This window comes from Callospermophilus lateralis, chromosome 1 (assembly GCF_048772815.1).
Source record: "Callospermophilus lateralis isolate mCalLat2 chromosome 1, mCalLat2.hap1, whole genome shotgun sequence".
Classification (NCBI taxonomy): Eukaryota; Metazoa; Chordata; class Mammalia; order Rodentia; family Sciuridae; genus Callospermophilus; species Callospermophilus lateralis.
The window spans coordinates 15173481-15193496 of NC_135305.1; the positions used below are offsets into that span (position 1 = coordinate 15173481).

Below are 20016 nucleotides of genomic sequence, written 5' to 3' on the forward strand. Positions count from 1 at the left end.
ACAGTTACAAATTTCCCTCTAAACGTTACTTTCACTCTGTTTTCTTTTTTCATTTATCTCAAAATATTTTCAAATTTCCTTTGTGATTTCTTTTTGGATTTAATATTTAGAAGCATGTTATTCCACATACTTGTGAATTTCCTTCTGTTGTTCAATTTTAATTTTATTCCATTATAGTCAGAGAACATATTCACAAGATTTATAATTATTGCATTGTGCAGTTGTCTTTTTAAAAAATATTTTTTAGTTGTAGGTGGACACAATACCTTCATTTTACTTTTTTTTTTTAAACGTGGTACTGAGGATGGAATCCCAGACCTCGATCATGCTAGGTGAGTGCTCTTCCTCTGAGCCACAATCCCAGTCCTATGCAGTTGTCTTTTAAATTAGATATGGGCAAAGAGTTGCAAACAAAATATATTTCATACTATACTTTTTAATATAGTATTAATAATTAATACTATACCTTTACTGATGCTTTTTAGTTCTTCATAAGGATTTGCATTATTGTTTAATGTCCTTAACTTTCAGCCCAAAAGACTCTTTAGTATTTCTTTTAGTGCTAGCAACTAATTCTTTGTTTTTGTTTATCTGGGAATGTCTTAATTTATACTTCATGTTTGAAAGATGATTATGCTGGATATAGAAATCTTGGTTGTTGGGCTGGCGTTGTGGCTCAGTGCCACAGTGCCTTGCACCTGTGAGACCCTGGGTTCAATCCTTAGCACCACATAAAAATAAACAAAATAAAGATATTGTCCCCATGTAATACTAAAAAAAAATTTTTTTTAAATCTTGGTGGTTGTTTTTCTTTTGTACTTTGAATATGTCATTCTGAAGCCAGATTTAAAATTAGGCAGTCAGTGTAGTTAGGTAAATCGGTAATATCGAGTGAAATCTAAAATGGAAGCCATGTTGAGAATGAATTTCCGGAAAAGTTGAGCAACTCTTGAAATGTTAATGAAGTCCCAAGAAAAGCCCTAGGCCCAAAGTCCATCCCAAAGAAATGTTTATGAATAGCCCCAACAGATTTGAAGATAGCCCATCCCAAAGAAGTGTTAATGAAGTCCTTCCTGCCCAGATTACTTCTTTGGCCCACCTGTGTCCCACCCCTCGGGCCTTCCAACCTACAGTCCATCACCAGAAACTATAAAATGGAGAGACAACCACACTTCCACAGATTCCACCTCTTGGGTCCCCTTCTTCCTCCGGGAGAAGTCTTTTCTGCTGTGCTTTAATAAACTTCTAATTTCTACTCTGACCTTGCCTCAGCATGCTTCTCTGGTGTTATTCTTCGGTAACAATTCCACTTCTAATAAGTAAGATTGCTAATAAAAAACATGGTTAATTTTATGGAGGATCCCTTGTGCATGATGAGTTGCTTCTTTTTTCCTTTTGATATTTTGTCTTTCAGTGGCTTAATTATGATGTGTTTAGGTGTGGATCTTCTTGAGTTTATCTTACTGGAGTTCAATGAATTACTTGGATGTATAGTGTTTTTCATAAAATTTGGAGTTTTGGCCACAATTTCTTCAAACATCCTTTCTTTCCTCTTTCTCTTTTTTACTCCTAGTGTTACCGCTGTTGGCCGGTGACGAGTCCTTGCTTCCCCAATGTTGAAGAATAACACCGAGGCAGGGTCAGAGTGGAAAATTAGAAGTTTATTAAAGGACAGCAGAAAAGACTTCTCCCAGAGGAAGAAGAGGACCCAAGAGATGGAATCTGTGGAAGTCCGGTTGTCTCTCCATTTTATAGTTTTCGGTGATGGAAGGTAGGTGGGAAGGCCCGTAAGGGTTGGGACACAGGTGGGCCAAAGAAGTAATCTGGGCACTTAAGTCAGCATCTTCAAGTTCATTAACATTTCTTTGGGATGGGCTATCTTTAAATCTGCTGGGGCTGTTCATTAACATTTCTTTGGGATGGACTTTGGCCTTGGGCTTTTTCCTGGACTTCATTAACATTCCAGAAGAGTTGCTCAACTTTTCGGGAATTCATTCTCAACATGGCCTCCATTTTAGATATTAGACCCAATTTACCTAACTATACTGACTACCTAATTTTAAATCTGGCTTCACTAGTACTTGGTGTCCAGAATGGGTCTGAGGATTTGCTCCTTTTGCTTCATTCTTTTTTTGCTTGTTTTGCTCCATGGACCAGAAAATCTCAATTGACCTATCTTCAAGTTTGCTGACTCTTGCCTGCTCAAATCTGTTGTTGAATCCTAGTGAATTTTTTCGTTGTTCTTTTTGGCTCTAGAATTTCTACTCAGTTCCTTTTTATAATCTTATATGGATATTCTCTGATGAGACATCATCCTCACAATTTCCTTTCATCTTTTGGAGAGAGTGTCGTTTCTCTCTTTTGACATACCTAAAATAGCTGACTTTTGTCTATAAAGTCCAACATCTGGGCCTCCTCAGGGACCATTTCTATTGATTAATCTTATTTACTTTGTATAGTCATAATTTCTTATTTCTTTAAATGTCTTACAGTTTTTGGTTGAAAATTGGACATTTCAAATAATGTGGCAACTCCTAAAAGCAGACTCTCCCTTCTTTAGGGTTCGTAGTTGCTTCTCGTTTTAATAGTTGCTGCTTCTTTGTTTGGTGACTTTTCCAAACTAACTTTGTAAAGCGTGTATCTGCATTGTATGTGACCATTGAGCCTCCAGTTGGTTAGCTTTCTGAATGGAGTAACATTTGGAAATTGTTTCCTAGTCTTTACCAAGGGGCTCTGTGTGCATTTTGGTGCAGAAAATCTTTGGGAGTGTTTCCTAAGCTGGAGCTTTTCAAAGTTCCTGTGGACATCTAATTCTTCAGCTTTTTGTTAGTTTATTGTTTTCCCCAACTGTTATCTATTACCTTAGCCAGTCATATTATTAAAGCATTGACAACCCTTAGGCTAATTCCAATGAGACCAGGTAAAGGCAAACCTTTAACCACTAAATAGGTCAAATAATGACTTCCTTGGGAATGAGCCTTTGAAAGGGCTCCAGTACTTACCCTCTCCTGGTACAGATACTGGGAATGTGGGCTATTAATTTTCAAGGTTGCCATGGAACTGGAGGTGGGAGAGGACTAGGGTAAGTTAAAATGCTACAAAGATTGCTCTTCCTAGTGAGATTCAGCTGTTTTTTCTTGAGAAATGCTAGATGAGCTACTGCAAGCCTTTGGTTAATTTCCAGAGCTCTGGAAAAGTTGACAATTTTTGCCATTTTTTTTTTTTTATTGCTTTAATACAAGTTTTTTTTTTTTTCCCCATTACTTTTTGAGGTCTTAACCCACTCGTTTCACTGACATCACCTTTCCTTTCAAAAATTTACTTTATTGTAAAATAATATCAAAACCACAACTAAAATTAAAAGTTAAATGCTTAAATTAAAAATATTTATACTATTAAAAAATTAAAATCACAAAATCCAACAGAATTGCTCCTCATCCCATTCCCTGATTAAGTTAATCCAGGGGCTGGGGTTGTGTCTCAGTGGTAGAGTGCTCACCTAGCATACATGGCACTGGGTTCAATCCTCAGCACCACATAAATAAAATGTATTGGATCCATCTAAAACTAAAAAATAAATTTAAAAACGTTAATCCATATTCATTTGTCCATGTTACTATTAAGTTTTCCTTACACTTAATAATTTTATATTTTGGGGGAGGTGGTGGTGCTGGGGACTCCAACCTAGGGCCTCATGCTTAATCTGCTCTACCACTGAGTTGCACTCCCAGTCCCATTTCCCCCCCATTTTTGTGGTAATTCTACAGTTAATGTAATATGGGTTCACCCCAATCTTTGGGTCTTCCCTTTTTCACTTTCCTAGAACCTATTGTCTACATCCTACAACCACAGTTTCCTCCAATGCTCAAAACTATTCTGGTGCATACACACACAAGTAGGGTCTCTCTTTGTTAGACATTTCTATAATTTTTTTCTCAACACATCGGTCAACAGATTTAATGCATACTGATAAAGCTGTTAATAGTGTGCCTTCGAGTCAGCCATATGCTCTCGGCGCCTTCTAAATGCTTGAGTAAGTGACTTCCGTTCCTTTTACGTCGGTTCCGGGGCTCAAGAATCCTGCTCATTTTAAATTTAATAACTACCCCGCCCCCACTACCCGGAGGACTTTTAACAACTCACCCAGCAACACACGAGAGTCCTTGGCTCTGGAAGGCCTTTCAACTTTGTTGGGGTTTTATTTGGAAGGGGTGGGGAGAAACGGACTCGTTTTTTTAAAACCTTTTTTTTTTTTTTTTGGTTTGAAATACGGAACCCACTGCCTCGATTCCAAGGGCCAAGGCAACAGGCCCGTTTGTAATTGGGAGTGATTGTTTCCACTTGTTCCGGGGGGTGGAACCCACATCCGTTGTCCCACTTTTTTTGTGTGGCACTGGGGATTGAACCCAGGGCCACATACACTGGGGAAGTGCTCCACCACCGAGCCACATCCCCGGGCCCAGGCTGGCCTCGAACTTGAGATCCTCCTGCTTCAGCCTCCTGAGAGGCTGGGGTTACAGGCGAGCGCCATCGCGACCCCCGTCGTCCCTGCTTCTGTTGGTCCCTCCAGGAAGCCAGGCCGTGGCCTGCGCGACGCCTGAGCTCCTTAAACGCGCCGGCAGGCGGACGGGCGTCCCCAGCGGCGCCGACGACGCCAACGGGCCGCCGCAGGGCAGGATGGCGGAGGAGTGAGCTGGCCGCCTGGGTGAAGGCGCTGAGCCTCGCAAGCGCGACCCCGGAGGAAGGGGCTGCTCCTCCCCAAGGCCCGGCGACGCCCCCTGAGGGCCCCGGTTTTGAGCCCCCGCGGCTGCAGAAGGCGGGTCAGCGCCGAGCTGTCGTCGAGCCGCGGCGCCCAGCTGGGAGCGCTGAGGCGAGGCCGGCGGCCCAGCTGCGGCCCGGGGGCGTGGCGAGGCCGCACAGGTTCTGTTTTCCGCCGCCCGGTCCGCTTTCGGTTTCGTTTCCCGCCAGCCTCTCCGCCCCGCGGGAGTCGCCCGGCCGGCCCATGTCCGTCGTCGCCGGCGTCGCGCCGGTCCGCGGTCCGACGGCCATGGCCCAGGCCGCCGCCGTCGTGGTGGGCGAGGCGACCCAGGTGCTGTGCGCTGCCGGGGGCGCCTTGGAGCTGCTGGAGCTGCGGCGCCGCTTGCGGACGAGCGTGGGCGCCGAGGCGCTGGAGCGGCTGCTGCGGGAGCGCGGGCGCTTCGTGGTGGCGGCGCGGGCGAGCGCCGGTGGCGCGGCGGCCGCGGCCCCCGAGCGCGTGGTGCTGGCCGCCTCGCCGCTGCGCCTGTGCCGCGCGCACCACGGCCCCAAGCCCGGCTGCGTGGGGCTCTGTGCGCAGCTACACCTCTGCAAGTTCATGGTCTGCGGCGTCTGCAAGTTCCTGAGGGCCGGGTAAGGCGCCGCGCTGGGCTGCGGGCGGGAGCAGGCCGCGGGCGCCCAGCGGGTCGGGGAGGGGGGGCTTCGGTGGCCTCGCCTCGTCGCTCACTAGAGCAAGCCTCTTTGGAGCGCTGGGAGAGGGGCTCGAGTCGAGGAGGAGCAGCCTCTTCTCCCGAGGACGTCGAAAACCCAGTGGCGTCCACGGAGCGCGGTGCCAGGACGGACACTCTGGGCGCGTCGCTGATGGGGAGGGGAGAGAAAAGCTGTCCGCCCCTGGTCTCCAGAGATGCCTGGGAGGGCCAGGCCGTCTAGAAACCTATGTCCCTGCCATTGCCCTCCCAGGCCTTAGGCATCTGGTTCCTGCCTACCCTTCAGGGGTCCTTATTACAGGAATCTGGATCACCCAGCCAGGCTCATCTGGTTGCCTTCCTCTGTTTGGAAGGCCCTTTCTGGTTAATGCCTTGGACCTCAACTCAAAGGTCACTTCCTTTGGAGCTCTTTCCCCTTATTCATAACATCTAGGTGTTTATTTTTCTCATAATGCTCAGTCCCCTTGCCCCAGGTGAAAGTAAGAACAAAGGCCATAGCCAAATGCAATAAAGACAAAGGCCCTTGCAGTAAATAGTCTAAGGACCAAGGCCCTGCTGGCTGTCTCCTCAGCTCTAGCCCTGTGCTCTGCCCCCTGGCAGATGGTCATTGAAATGTGTGGAATGGATTGCTGAGGTTTATGCAAAAGAATTTGGGCCTCATCCCATCAAGTAGCTAGAGAGCAGCCATCAAGTTTGCATTTTAGAAGAGGTCTTAGGTAATGGTGAGGATGTTGATTTAGAGGACCTTCTTGGAAGCTAACCCAGTTATCTAGAATTATTTCTTCCCTTCTTTTGTCCTTCCTTACTCTCTCTTCTTTTGTCTTAACACAGTAGATATATTTCTATTTCAGGTTTAATAGTCTGGGGCAGGGACCTTGATCCATGCAGTCATTCAGGGACCCAGGCTGACTGACCTGAACTCTGCCCTCCTCAGTACATGGCTCTTGGGGCCATTCTAGGTATCAAGTTGTAAAGGTAGGTGGAAAAATGAACAAGGGACATTTTCATGGGCTAGGTCTAGAAGTGGTAGACTCCCATTGAGTAAAAGCTGTCTCAAGACCCTACCTAGATATAAGAATGTTATGAAATGTCACTAGGAGCCAGCTGTCCAGAAGTATCCAGATTAGAAAACTTCCGTGGTATTTTAATATTCCAAGGGGTACATATGTGAGAATTTGGGGAAGTTTAGGAGTTGGTGACAGTGTGGAGAGAGGCTGTGGAGAACTGACAACTCTTGAATTTCTGCTCCTACTGTGGATTGAGAGCAGGAGAGGATATTCGTTCTATCTGAAGCTTGGGAAGAAGGCTGGGCTTCCCAAGATACTGATCTGGAAGATTTTGGGTGGTGAGTGCTATGGCTTCAGTCCCAGAAGTGGATCAGATTTAGGGAGAAGCTTGTAAAGAGGCTGAGGTGGAACCCTGGGAAATCTGCCCCCCAGGATGAGCCACCTGGGGGGGGGATGGAGCAGTTTCCTAGAGGAAGAAGATACACAATAGTGGGTCTGGATGGGGCCAGTGATGGGGATCACTAGTGAATCTTTTTAATGTGTGTAGTTGGTAAAATAAAGATGACTTTTTCCACTCTTATGCTAGTTCCCAAAATTTAGGGTCAAATTTTACTTGTGTTGGAAACCTGATTGTTTATTGACTTAAATGACTTGAGTCTTTTCTTCATTCCTCATCTTTCTCATTTCCCTAATTTACACAAGGAAGTTTCTTGAACCATCCTTCTCTAACTCATCAAGGGAGAATGGGTGTGGTTGACTAACTTTCTGTTTTCCCTGTGATTTGTCTTCCTGATCACAAGATCAGGTCTATGGGAAATGGGGTATCAGTCCTGCCACAGAGCTGGGAAGGAGTTAAGGTCCCTGACTCCCAATCCTGGGCTCAGGAAGTGGGAGTCAAGAGCACAGTCACAAGAACTAGCCCATCTTGATTCAGCGCAGCTCTGCTCCTTGGCTGGTGATCTTGGGCAAGTGGCTTTATATCTGAGTCTCAGTTCCCTCATCTATGAAATGGGGACAATAATATTACCTCACAGGCTTGTTGAGAATTGAGTTAACGGGCTGGGGATATGGCTCAAGCGGTAATGCGCTCGCCTGGCATGTGCGGGGCTCTGGGTTCCATCCTCAGCACCACATAAAATTAAATAAAGATGTTGTGTCCGCCGAAAAATGAAAAATCAATATTTAAAAAAAAAAGAGAGAGAATTGAGTTAACTCATGAAGCATTTAGGCAGTCCTTGGTATAAGCTCAATAAGTTTACTTGTTGTCATTGTCATCATTAATCATCATTATAATCATTAGCCTCCGGCAGCACCAGACTATTTGCTCCTCTACCTGTGATGTTCTGCCTTTCTCTCCTTGCCTGGTTCTTCCTTGCCCTCTTTGTGTTTGGCTTAAGGCTTTACACCTTCCAGCACCCTCTTGTGACTTCTTCTCCAGTCCTCTCCCCAACCCAGACTGGGATGCTTCTTCCCTCTTGCTGCCGTGTTCTCACTGCACCTGACCTTGTACTTTCCACCCTATATTTGAGTCCTCTCTGTTTCTGTTGCCTTTACTGAAGAGGGAAAGAGAGGAGTCAAGAATGACCTCGAGGTTTTTGGTCCATGTGGTTGAAAGACGATGATACCTTTGACTGAGGTGGAGGAGACAATGGGAGATGCAGGTTTGGGGGGTAGATTGGGAGTTTGGTATTCTTTTGAGGTGCTTATTGTAAGTATGGCCTATGTAGAATGGCAGTGTCTGGTTTGAGCAAATGCAATCTGCCTGACTCTTTCTGGTCTTGGTAACCTGGGCCATCATTTGAAGGTTTATCTTTGAGTCCTCAGGATGGGGTACCAGGTCCTGTCACCCACTTCATGTTCCTCAGATGTTTGAGGATTGAAAGTATGGAGGAAGGGAGCTGAAAAAAGGGCTGGGCTCAGGTGGTGTGTGTGTGTGTGTGTGTGTGTGTGTGTGTATACGTACCTATGCATACGTTATCATAAGGCACTCTGATGATTCACTCAGCCCATGTTTAAAAGTACTTACTGATAGCCAGTGTGCTGTGAGGCCTTTTTGGATGTTGGCCCTGTCATTCACTTTGAATGTCCTCAGAGAGGTGTTGTCCTGGGCCTTTGGCATTGCATAGTCCCATCTCTTTCTTGGTGAATAAACATGGTTTTTGTTACGTGGGCATGCTGGTTTTCCTCTGGTGCTTGTAAGTACTATCAGGAAGTATTCCTGAAAAATTGTCATGAAGACTAATTTCACTAACTGTGTTAAGTTTGCCAAGGCTGCTGAGACAAAATGCCATAGACTGGGTGGCTTAACCAACTGAAATTTATTTTCTCACATTCTGCAATAAGATGTTGCAGGGTTGGTTTCTTTGGAGGCTGCTTTCCATGGCTCCTTCTCACATGGTCTTTTCTCTATGCATGACTGTGTTCTCTCTTTTCTAAGGACAGCATTTATGCTGGAGTAGGGCCCACTCTAATGACCTCATTTTAATTTAACTACTCCTTTGAATACCCTGTCTCCAAATGCAGTCACATTTCTAAGGTTCTAGGAGGTAGAACTCCAGCCTAAGAGTTTGGGGAGACACAACGTAGCTTGTAACACCATCTCTGCTTCTTTGCAGGAAGAACTGTAGGAATGGTCACAGCTTGACAACTGATCACAACCTGAGTGTGCTGAGATCTCACGGTGTTGACCACCTCACCTATAGTGAGCTGTGCCAACTCTTGTTTCAGAATGACCCCTGGCTTTTGCCTGAAGTGAGTGCTAGTGGGGGGAAGGGAGTCCCTGCATGAAATATGGAAAAGACTGGATGGTTGGAAAATAAGGAAATATTATGGTTGAAGAGAAGCCAAGGACTCTATCTTGACCAAAGGCCAGCTGCATAGTGGAGACTTGGATTTAATTTCCAATTCTGCTGATTTCTAGACCTGTGACCTTGGGCCAGCCTTACACTTCTTGAAACCTTTCATTCCTTATCAGTTGGGCTGGTACTACCTCACTTGCAGGGCTTCATGAGGTTGGGAGTCTGTTTGGCCAATGCTTCCAGTAAGTGTTACCTATAGAGAGGGATGAGAGATGCCAGCAGCTCATTCCTGTGTAGCAGGAGTTGGGACCACATCGCTGGGTATCACTGGACCCAATTGGTCTGAGGAGAAGCCTTCCATAGCTGCTGACAGCCACATGATGCTCTCTATACTCATTGCACACAGGCAATTTTGAAAATAAGCTGATGTGAATCCTCAGATTGAGTAAAGCTCCCTGCACTGGTTCTGTAGCAGTTGGTGGGTGGGTGGGGATTAAAAGTATGAGAAATTAATTGGGGTAGGGAACAGGAGAGGGTGGGATGAACCTTCAGATAGCAGTGAGGCAGGTCTGACGTTCATGGCAGGACACAGGGAAAGACGGGGCTGGGTAGAAAGACTGACTGCAGCATGGTTCCAGGAAAGATTCCACCCTGAACCCTCAGGCAGCACTGGAGCTGCAGTGGCTGTGACTCAACCAGATTGGGCCTGCTTTGGGATCAGTGTGTGCCATCATAGACTGGGCAAGGCCCCCAGTGTGAACAAGGCAGTGGCTCTAGGGCAGCAGCTGTGCATTATTTCTCATGTGCTGCAGGAGATCTGAGAGCTACACATTCCTGTAGCCAGCACAAGTTACGTGGGTTGCTTTGGTGCTGTTTATGATTTGAGATAACAAGAGATTGGCGTATTTTAATGAAAATGTTTCCATATTCAATGAAAGTCACCACCCAGGTGCTAGCATAGCATTGTGACTAGCACAAAATGTTAACTTTTTTCTTTTGCCTTTTGAAAATTAATATTGATTTCATTCAGCTCAACTTTCTGAATATCCACTGTGGGTTAGGCATGGGGATCAGGAGATAAAAGGTTCTGCTCTGCCCTTCCAGGAGGCACATTGAATGGTGAGACAGGTGCATGAGGCTTTGTTTGAGATGCCCTGGAAGACTTATGTACTGGATTCTGGGAACTGGGGAAGGCATCCTGGAACAGAAGATGCCTACTCTGAGAGCTGGAGGATGAGTGAGGGGAAGGGAGGGACTGTGAGGCAGATCTGGGGAGAGGAGCTGTGTTCTCTGGGACTGCCCCAGGAGGGAACTGGCACAGTGAGGCATGTGGGGCAGAGGAGGGGGAAGAAGGAGAAGTGGGTGGGCAGAGGCTTCTTCTTTTTTTAAAATACTTTTTAGTTATACATGGACACAATATCTTTGTTTTGTTTATTCATTTTTATATGGTGCTAAGGATGGAGCCCAGTACCTTATATGTGCAAAGCAAGAGCTCTGCCACTGAGCCACAACCTCAGCATACCCCCACCCCCAGGCAGAGGCTTCTTGATGCATTCTGTATGCTAAGAAGGAGTGTGTGGCATTGTGTTTGGAGAGGGAACATTAATATTTGAGAGAGGTCATGTTGTCTGTAGTGTGAACAGTAAATTAGAAGAAGGTGACCAGTAAATGACCAGTTATGTAGGCCTTTTCTGCTTGGGTGGGCAGGTTGGCTCAGAACACCCTGCCAGCACATGAAAACTGAGACCTGAACCCAGATACAATGTGGCTGTCCTGCCAGGATTTCTGCTCTTGGTTTAGTCCCTTACCAGATGACCAGATGCGGGTAGCCACCATGAATCAGACATCTACCAAGTGCAGGCATCATATTGGTCCTTTTGTATTTCCTATTTATTCCTCACAAGAACCCTGTGATGTAGGTGGCATTATTCCCATCTTAGGGATTACAAAACAAAATACCAGAGCTGACTAGTGGCTGGCCCAAAGTCAGGTAGCTTGTAAGTGGCAGAATGGATTTCAGGGTCCAGCCCTTTGGCATTTTCCCTTGGGGCTTTCATCCCCATATGGGGGGGCCCTTGCTGATAGTAGCTTTGGTTCCACAGTCCTTTGAGTTATTCCAACAGCTTGTGAAATGTAATACCTGTGAATTGAGTAGATGGGCCCCTGGTGGTCTCTGGCCTGGTTCCCATTCTCAGGGATTTGGAATGTAGAGAAGGAGCAGTTGATTAAAGTTCAAGTAGCAGGTTTGCCAACAACCCACTTCAACAAAGGTGCTGTGGATCCTGTGTGATTGGAGCCAGCTGTTGAACTTCTCATGAGTCTGTCAGCTCCCTTGAGAAATGAAGGAGTGGCATTTGGCTTTCTCTAGATGCTTTGACCCCCAGAGCCTCTCTTATCCTAAATTATAGAAAGGAGAGCTGGGAGAGACTGGGGCCTAGTAGAGGAAAGTGGGTGAGGCTCTGGATTGAGTGAGGTGGGTTGGGAGTCATCAGGAGGCTGCCATTGGTTCAACATAAAATGCTGCTTCATACTGCTATGAAGTCTTTGGCTCTTCCCAATGGAGGAGCTGCTTCTAAGCAATCTGTTTTCTGCCTGGTTCCCATTTTAGGCAAGGGCATGTACTGGCAATCCTCATATTGAATGAGGGATGGTTTCATATCTGTGGTCCACCTTGGCTTCAAGGTCTCTTATCACATTACCTGGTGGGTAGGGAGGTGTGTGGTGGGAGACTTTCCTAGATTTATGTCTTTTTCTCTGTCAACAGATCTGCCTACATTACAACAAAGGAGATGGACCCTTTGGCTCTTGTTCGTTTCAGAAGCAATGTGTCAAACTCCATATCTGCCAGTACTTTTTACAGGGGGAGTGCAAGTTTGGTGATAGCTGTAAGAGATCCCATAATTTCTGTCATTCGGAGAATCTGGAGAAATTGGAGAAGTTGGGCATGAGCTCTGACCTGGTGAACAGGCTACCTTCCATTTACAGAAATGCATATGATATCAAAAATAAGAGCTCAGCCCCCAACAAAGGGCACCCTCTTCCTGCAGGCCCTCAGGGGACTTCTGGTAAGGTTGGTGGCAAGTGCTACAGGCCCTGGGATGTGGGTCTTTGAGTGCTTGCCATTTTCTGGACTCTGTCTTGGGCTCTGCTTATACCTTGGGGTGTGTAAGACATGTCTTCCCTCAGAGCACATAATCAGACCCATTGGTTGAGCTGTAGAGTAGCTACATTTTAGTAGGTTACTTCTTAAAATACCAGGTGAGTGCTTGGACCTACTAATCTTATCTGATTTTTCTGTTCAAAAATTGTTTTTGCTGTATCTGTTTTTTCTTTCTATTTTCTTCACTTATGTTTTGTTAATCTCATATAACTTTAGGAAGCTCAGAAATACACATATTTTGCTTTAAATGGATGTTTAAGAGATTTCATTGTATTATTACTTTGCTAGAAAGGGAGGGAGGATAAACTTCTGAGTAAGGTCAGGTCCCAAGGGCAGTCACCACACTGGGGAAGAGAGGGAGGTACCTTCTGGGCCTGGATTTTTTAAAAAAATCCAGGGCTTATAATGAGAAAAGGGAAGATGAATAACAAAATGATAAGTGTTACTAAGCAGGGAGATGTCACAAATGAATTTTATATGCTTATTTAGTGGTAAGTAGGTAGTGGTAAATGTAATAAATACTGGAGTGGTTCTAGAAAAAGTAAACTCTGAAAGCACTTCCATACCCTTTTTATATTAAGAACCTTGTAATTAACATTAATTTAAAAAGTTTCATTTGGAGGTGTAAACTTTCCATATATTTTCTTTTTCTTGATTTTTAATACCCAGTTCTAAGAGTTCATTAATAAGTATTTGTTATATAGAAGCAAACCTTGTTTATAGAAAGTAACCCTCCATTTGTCTTTTCCTAGTGACTTGGGTGGACAGCCTAGTGACTGGGGTGTACTTGGTTTGTTAAGTAGTTGTGGTCTTGAACTCCTGGCTTCTCACTGAAAAGCAGAGTGCCTATCTGGGTGTCTGGTGTGCTTTCACCCCTAACAGGATGGTTTTGTCAGTTTTCCTAGTCTGTTTCTGTTTTGTGCAGAGAAATGAATGAATTCTCTTTTTTCTCCTTTGTACTTTAACTACTGTAACCCTACATTGCTGGAAAGTGACACATCTTTGTGGTGTTTCTTTGTAGAAAGAAGAGACAGTTCAGGTTCTGTGTCCCCAAACACTCCTACACAGGAGGAGAGTGATCAGATCTGCTTGTACCATATTCGGAAAAGTTGTAGCTTTCAAGGTAAGCTGGAGGAGGGCCTTTCTTCCCTCTCTTGGGAGGGGTAACTGCTTCTTTGTTCCTGGAGCTGTGCTCTGAGGTATCCATGGAGAGAGGAGGGGGCCCTGGCACTTTGACCAAACCAATTCTGAAGCTGTTTTGTTGGGGGGTTGAGGATAGCAGGAATTCTTGGAATTTCTAAAATTGAAACTGTAGATAAGTTTTAGGAACATAACCATTTGGATCTGTAGCAAATAGATGCCAAGTGTTGACCGTTGGTCAGCTTGGGATGGAGCCACAGACCTGCTTGAGACACAAATGCTTAGTCCTTAGTGAAATCCAAGGTGAGTGTCACTTTTAAAGGATAACAATAGGCCTAGGGGAGTGCTAGAAACTGGAAGAGAGGAGACACTTGCGTTAATTCTTGGAGGATTAGTTAAGTTAGGTTGTTTTTTCTGTCTTGATCCAGTGTATCCCTTAGTCCCTCTTTTATCAAAAGTAGTGTGTGTGTGATTTTCATTAAACCTTTGTTTTCTTCTTAACTGCTAACCTGGCCTTTGAAGCAAAATTTCTCCTCAAATTCAGTGATTCCCCTTTAAAAGCAACCTCCAAAACTTCTTGTTTCATTTTCAGTCTTTAAAACTTACCCAAGCGATTCATGAATACTTTCACTTTGTGAAAGAGTCAGATAATACAGAATAAAGCAGGAAGTCCTTCTTCATCCCTCCCCAAAGGTAAACACTTGCTGTGTGGTCGTGATATTTGTTTCACATATTTTTAAACAGACGGGAGCTTGTGAAAACATACTATTCAATCTGCATCTTTTAATAATGGTGTGTTTGGAGATTTTTTTTCCATGTTAGCATGTGTAAGTCCACCTCATTTTTAAAGCAACTTTCTAGTATTCAGTTAGTAATGTTCTGTTAAGCATGCAAGTATACATGTGTCTTTTCATGGATTGATTCCTAGCACTAGGTCAAAGAGTGTGCTATATGTATATGTATATATTTATATTTAAAAATCAAATTTATTGATATAATTTATACTTTATGCATCAAATTATATGCATCAATTTAAAATTCTGAGTTTTGATAAATGTATATGATACTGACAGAATATTTAGCACATGGAATAGTTACTTCACTCCAAAATGTCCCTTTACATTTAATCCTTACTCCATAACTCACCAACTCCAGAAATTCTTGATCTAATTTTTAATAATGTAGGTTAGATTTACCTTTTCTAGAATTTCATACAAATGGAATCATATAGTATGTATTTTATATTTTCTTGAGCCTGGCTTTTATCTTTCTCAGCATGTTCTTGGTATTAGCATGTTGTCAATATTAATAGTTTGTTCCTTTTTACTGCTGAGTAGTATTCCCTTGCATGGATTCACTGCAGTTTGCTTATCCATTCATATGTTGTTGAACATTTGGGTAGTTGTCAATTTTTGACTTTTATAAAAAATAAAACTATAAATATTCATGTATAATTTCTCATGTAAATGAAGTGGATTACTGGGTCATGAGGCATACTTAACCTTATAAGAAACTGTCAAATTGTCTTCCAAAATGGATATAGTATTTTACATTCCCAAGAGCAATATATATATAAGTTCCAGTTGCCCCACATCTCTGCCAATGCTTGGTATTGATAGCCTTAAATTTTAGCCTAGAAGTGAACAATGGTGTCTCATTGTGGTTTTAATTTGAATTTCTCTGATGATTATTGATGGTTAACATTTATTTGCACGTGCTTATTGGACAATTTTGTATCTTCTATGAAATAATGGTCAAATTTTTGTTATTTTTTGTTTTATTAAAATAGTGAATATGTCACAAACCACACAACCCATTTAGTATTTTTTAGTTTAGTAACAGAATTGTGCAGCCATCATCACTGTCAGTGTCAAGATGTTTTCATTGCCACTAAAGAAACCATGCCATTTGGTCATTCCTCATTCCCTCCCCACACTCCCAGCTCCTGGTAACTATAGATGTCTGTCTGTCTCTATGGATTTGCCTGGATATTCACATAAACAGAATTGTACAATATTGATCTTTTGTGACTATTTTGCCATTTTTATTGAGTAATTTGATCTCTCATTATTGAGTTGGAAGAGTTTTTTATATTGTGTGTTGAAAATTCATTCTCCCAGTCTCTTTCATGTTCATTTTCTTTATATCTTTTCAAGAATAGATGTTTTAATATTAATGTCCATTTAATATATGTCCATTTGATGTTCATTTCAATACCTTTCTTTTTTGGTATTTTTGTAATCTAAAAATATTTGCCTATTCCAAGGCAAATATTCTCCTGTGTTTGATTTTTTCCTAGAAATTGCAAAGGTCTAACCATTATGTTTATGTGTGACGGTTACCGCTTATCTCTGATTGTTCCTTCCCTGGGAATTGCTTCTCCTGTGTGGACTTGCTGCCTCTCTCCACCATTTTCCCTCATGTGTTGGATCATTCTTGGCTGTCTGTCACATTGTACTTCACAAGCCCATGTGTCTGTCTTCCTGGTTGATTCCAGGGGACTGATTGTGATTCTATCATAGAGGATTTGTCTCAGTGATGACAGGTAGAGGCTGCATGTCTTGCCATGGGGTGGGCTGCTGGCATGTAGGAACTTGAAGAGACTTAGTGACTGTCTCAGGTACTTTTTTCTTTGTGCAGCCCTGATATCCACACTTACCCATTCAACTTGGAAGCATATAGCAAGGTTGGGCAGCCCAAGCAAGTCAAGTATGGGAGTCCTTATTTGCATTGTGATGGGCCTAAGAGTTTCATCTGCCCCTGAGTCTGTGGAGCCCCTGAGACAGTCTTCTTCACTATGTGGAATCTTCTTCTGCATATTTTGCTGAGTTTTTCCCCTCTTTTTGTGTTAGTTTGGTTCTGTCTGCTGCATTGTTTAGGAATTCTTCAAGAAATCTGTTTTTTTGATGGTACTTTTTATTGCTTTCCTGTGCTTTGGGGTTGGTTCTTCTATCTGGCCTGTTATTTTAAGGGACATAGGAAGGTGAATGTAGGTGCTTTGCCTGCGCAATTGATTTGATTTCTGTGACTCATCCTCTAGAAAGCCTAGACTCTGGAATACCCCAGTGAAACGGGGAATATTAGAAGGAGGGAAAGAAAATAGAGAAAGGGGACAGAGGATCAGGGAAGATGAGGACAAGAGAAAGGGCCTGTGCCTTTACCTCTCTGCTAGAATGTTCACCAGCCATGTGGTTGCAGTGACATTTTCCATGTACCTTCCAGCTATGAGCATTGTGGCCTTCATGCTTACTCCTGCGTCTACTGTTTGACCTCAGTGCTTTCCCCAGGCTCCTGGGTCTTTCTGGAGGAAACATCCATCTGGTGGGTCATGGCAAGGTGCACCTTCCTGAGGGTGCTTTCTTGTGGGGAATTTTTCTTTAGGCTGCCCAAGATTCACCTGGAATTTATAGAAATAGCCTCTCAATATTAGGGTGCTCTGGGGAGGCCTCTCTGCTCTTATCCCTGATCATTTCTTTAGTCTCCTTCAGGAAGGGAACAGGGACTTTTATGTGATCATGACCTCTGCACCATAGCCTGGCCTTATCACTCCTGACTTAGCCCTTTATTATTCGTTGTGTGCATTCCTTGTCAAGAGTCCAGGAGGTCACTTGGGCTGGTGTGAGCTGTCCATGCTCAAACTCTGGATGACTTCAGGGATCTAAAGTGTCTCCTGTCATGTGTCCCTCTTTGTTGAGCTTAGAGGTGTCCTCATGTGAGTTCTAGCATCTAGTCCCCTGAGCTCTCTCAGCCTAGTGCTTTTTTTTGCCCTGTCTGTCCAGCCCCAGGCCTGGTCTTTGATAAGCCCTCACAACATCCCTATGCTCCTCCATGGTGCTCCCCCCACTGCAGTGCCCTTTAGCAGACTCTAGGAAAGAACTGGCATTGAAATGTGCCTGAAGGAATGCATATGATTTTAGAAAATTCTGATTTTTTTCAAGTGTCAAATTAGCCAAACTTTATTAATGTTATTTTGAAATATGAATAAAAGATGTACAAAGGACAGTAAGAAATAATTCTTTCTCACATCTGTTTTCCTTTGCACCCAGGCTCTAGCCATGATTACCCAGTCTTTAAATATCCATTTAGAAAGATGTCATCTGTGTACAAGTGTATGTCTATTCAGTCTTTCTTTTTTTTTTGGTGGTGCTGGGGATTGAACCCAGGGCCTTGTACATGCAAGGCAAGCACTCTACCAACGGAGCTATAGCCCAGCCCTCTATTCAGTTTTATTCTTACACAGGTGCACTGGCAGACTTGTACCTTTTTCACTTCACTGGATATTTAACTTTTTGGAATATGTAATATATTCTTGTGATTCAAAATCAGAAGTGTACAAATATGACAAAACTTTCCTTTTAACTTTGTTTCTAGTCACCCAGTTCTCCTCTGCAAGAAATAATATCTGCATATATGTGCATTTAGCCACAGTATCTCCAATCTTTCCCCCTCATTTTCTGTCTGGAAGCATTCTGCTCCTTGTCCTGTATCTTTCTACCTTACAGCATGTATCTTGGCGGTAGGTCTGTGTCAGAGTGCAGGGAGCCTCCTGATCCTTTCCTTTCTCCCTGTCCTCTCCAGCCATCCTCTGTAGCTGTCACAGAATCTCTCAGAGGCAGAGAGTGGGTGAAAGTTGTGTTCCAGTGGTGGGACTGGTTAGAGCAAAGTTTAGGCATGACTTCAGAGAGACAAGGCAGAGATGTGGCTGCCTAGGAGCCCAGGGATGGTGGAAGGGAGGAACTTGAATATTGGTAGGGCAGAGCAGTGAGTGTGAGGGGAGATTGAGGGAGGGGTAAGTCTGTTGGCAGCCAGAAGATATCCTGGCAGCCAGAACTGCACTGCTGAGCCATAACCTGCCTCACGTGTTGGGGTTGGAATGAGTTTATGGTAGAGATGAATCTGGCTTTGTCTCTGATCTCTGCCCATCCACATGCCACATGTCTAGAGATATTGAGCACTCAGACAGCCCCCCTTCAGGGACTCTTTTGTGGAGTCAGGGTCTTGCTGCCTTTCCTAGGCTGTCCTTAAACTTGAAACCCTTTCATCTGAGCCTCCCAAGTAGCTAGATTACTGGTACATACCATTGTACCCAGCTTGTGATCCGCTTTTTCATAATCATGAGATGAAATTCATAGATGATGTAACCCACCAATGTACATATGTTTAAAAATCAATGAAAGGTCCTATTAAAATATACAAAGTATTTCAGTATCTAAATGTTCAGGTATAACTGCACTAAGAAAACAAAGACTTCCCACAACTTGGCAGAATATTCTCAGGTCAGCAAGCAGCACTATACCCATTGATAGCCACAGGGTGTAGCTCAGCCATGTAGTCTTACCACTTTGTTTCTATTTCAGATAAGTGCTATAGAGTTCATTTCCATTTGCCATATCGATGGCAGTTCTTGGATGGAGGCAAATGGAAGGATTTGGACAAAATGGAGCTTATCGAAGAGGCATATAGCAATCCCAGGAAAGACAGGTAGGAAATGTGTCCTTTGTCTCTGCTTTGTGCCTGGACTTCTGTGTGTAGTGTTGGAAATTTAGCTTAAATAGCAGTGTTTTGTTTTGATGGTTTTCACATGCACACACAAACCCCTCACATACTCTAAGCAGCCTGATCTGGAGGTGGAAGCTGGGCTAGAAATTGGAAGTTCATGTTCATACTGGCAGTTTGGTGGCTCTGTTCTCCCATCTTTCAGGGAGGAGTTGTAGGGAAAGGAGAAGATGGTACCATGACCAAGTGAGTTCTCAATTATTTACTTCTGTAATTGATCACATGCATTAATTCATTTGTTAATGCAGAAAAGTGAGAGGTGATAGTTTGTGATGTTTTAGCCTTTTTTTGTGAAGTTATATAACTGAACTACTGTTTATTGTTTAGCATTTAACTTTTTTTATTTTTCTAAACTTGTCCAAGTGTTTTCATCCAGTTAATTCATAGTAAATGGGAAAGTACCAGACAGCTTTATTTCCAAATACTTAAAATTATTTGGATTAAACTAGCTAGAATATGGTGCCAGGAAGGGAAACTTAGCCTACCATTTGTGTAATTTGCAAATTGCTGTTGGTTAAGTATGTGAAACAAATTACTCTTCTTAGGAGGATTAACTGGTTCACATATCACCCGTAATCTTTCTTTTTGAGGCAAAATTTATACACAGTGATGTGCACAGATATTAAGCATGCACTTCAGTGAGTTTTGATAAATACATACACTCACATACCAAAACTGATTGAGACATAGGGCATTTCATCTCCTCAGAGGATCCTCGTGTCCCTCCCAATCAACCTCAACCCTCTAGCCACTACTGTTCTGACTTCTTTATCATAGATTAGTTTTGCTAGTTCTCGAACCTTTTAAAAATGGAATCCTGTGGTATGTACTGGAGTCTGGTGTCTTTCTCTGAGTGCGTTGAGACTTACCCATGTTGTGCCAGTCTCAGGTGC

General features: G+C 43.6%; 1 protein-coding gene across 1 annotated transcript in view; it reads left to right on the plus strand.

Annotated features, from left to right (window-relative positions):
• The first annotated feature begins 4989 nt into the window (after positions 1 to 4989).
• The window catches only part of Parp12 (poly(ADP-ribose) polymerase family member 12), a 35125-nt gene continuing 20098 nt past the window's right edge, over positions 4990 to 20016 (plus strand). The window contains exons 1-5 of the mRNA XM_076832690.2: positions 4990 to 5388; positions 9085 to 9220; positions 12032 to 12332; positions 13449 to 13550; positions 18925 to 19048. Of these exons, the coding sequence (XP_076688805.1) occupies positions 5003 to 5388; positions 9085 to 9220; positions 12032 to 12332; positions 13449 to 13550; positions 18925 to 19048 (1049 nt within the window). The 5' untranslated portion in view covers positions 4990 to 5002. The remainder of the gene's footprint in view (positions 5389 to 9084; positions 9221 to 12031; positions 12333 to 13448; positions 13551 to 18924; positions 19049 to 20016) is intronic.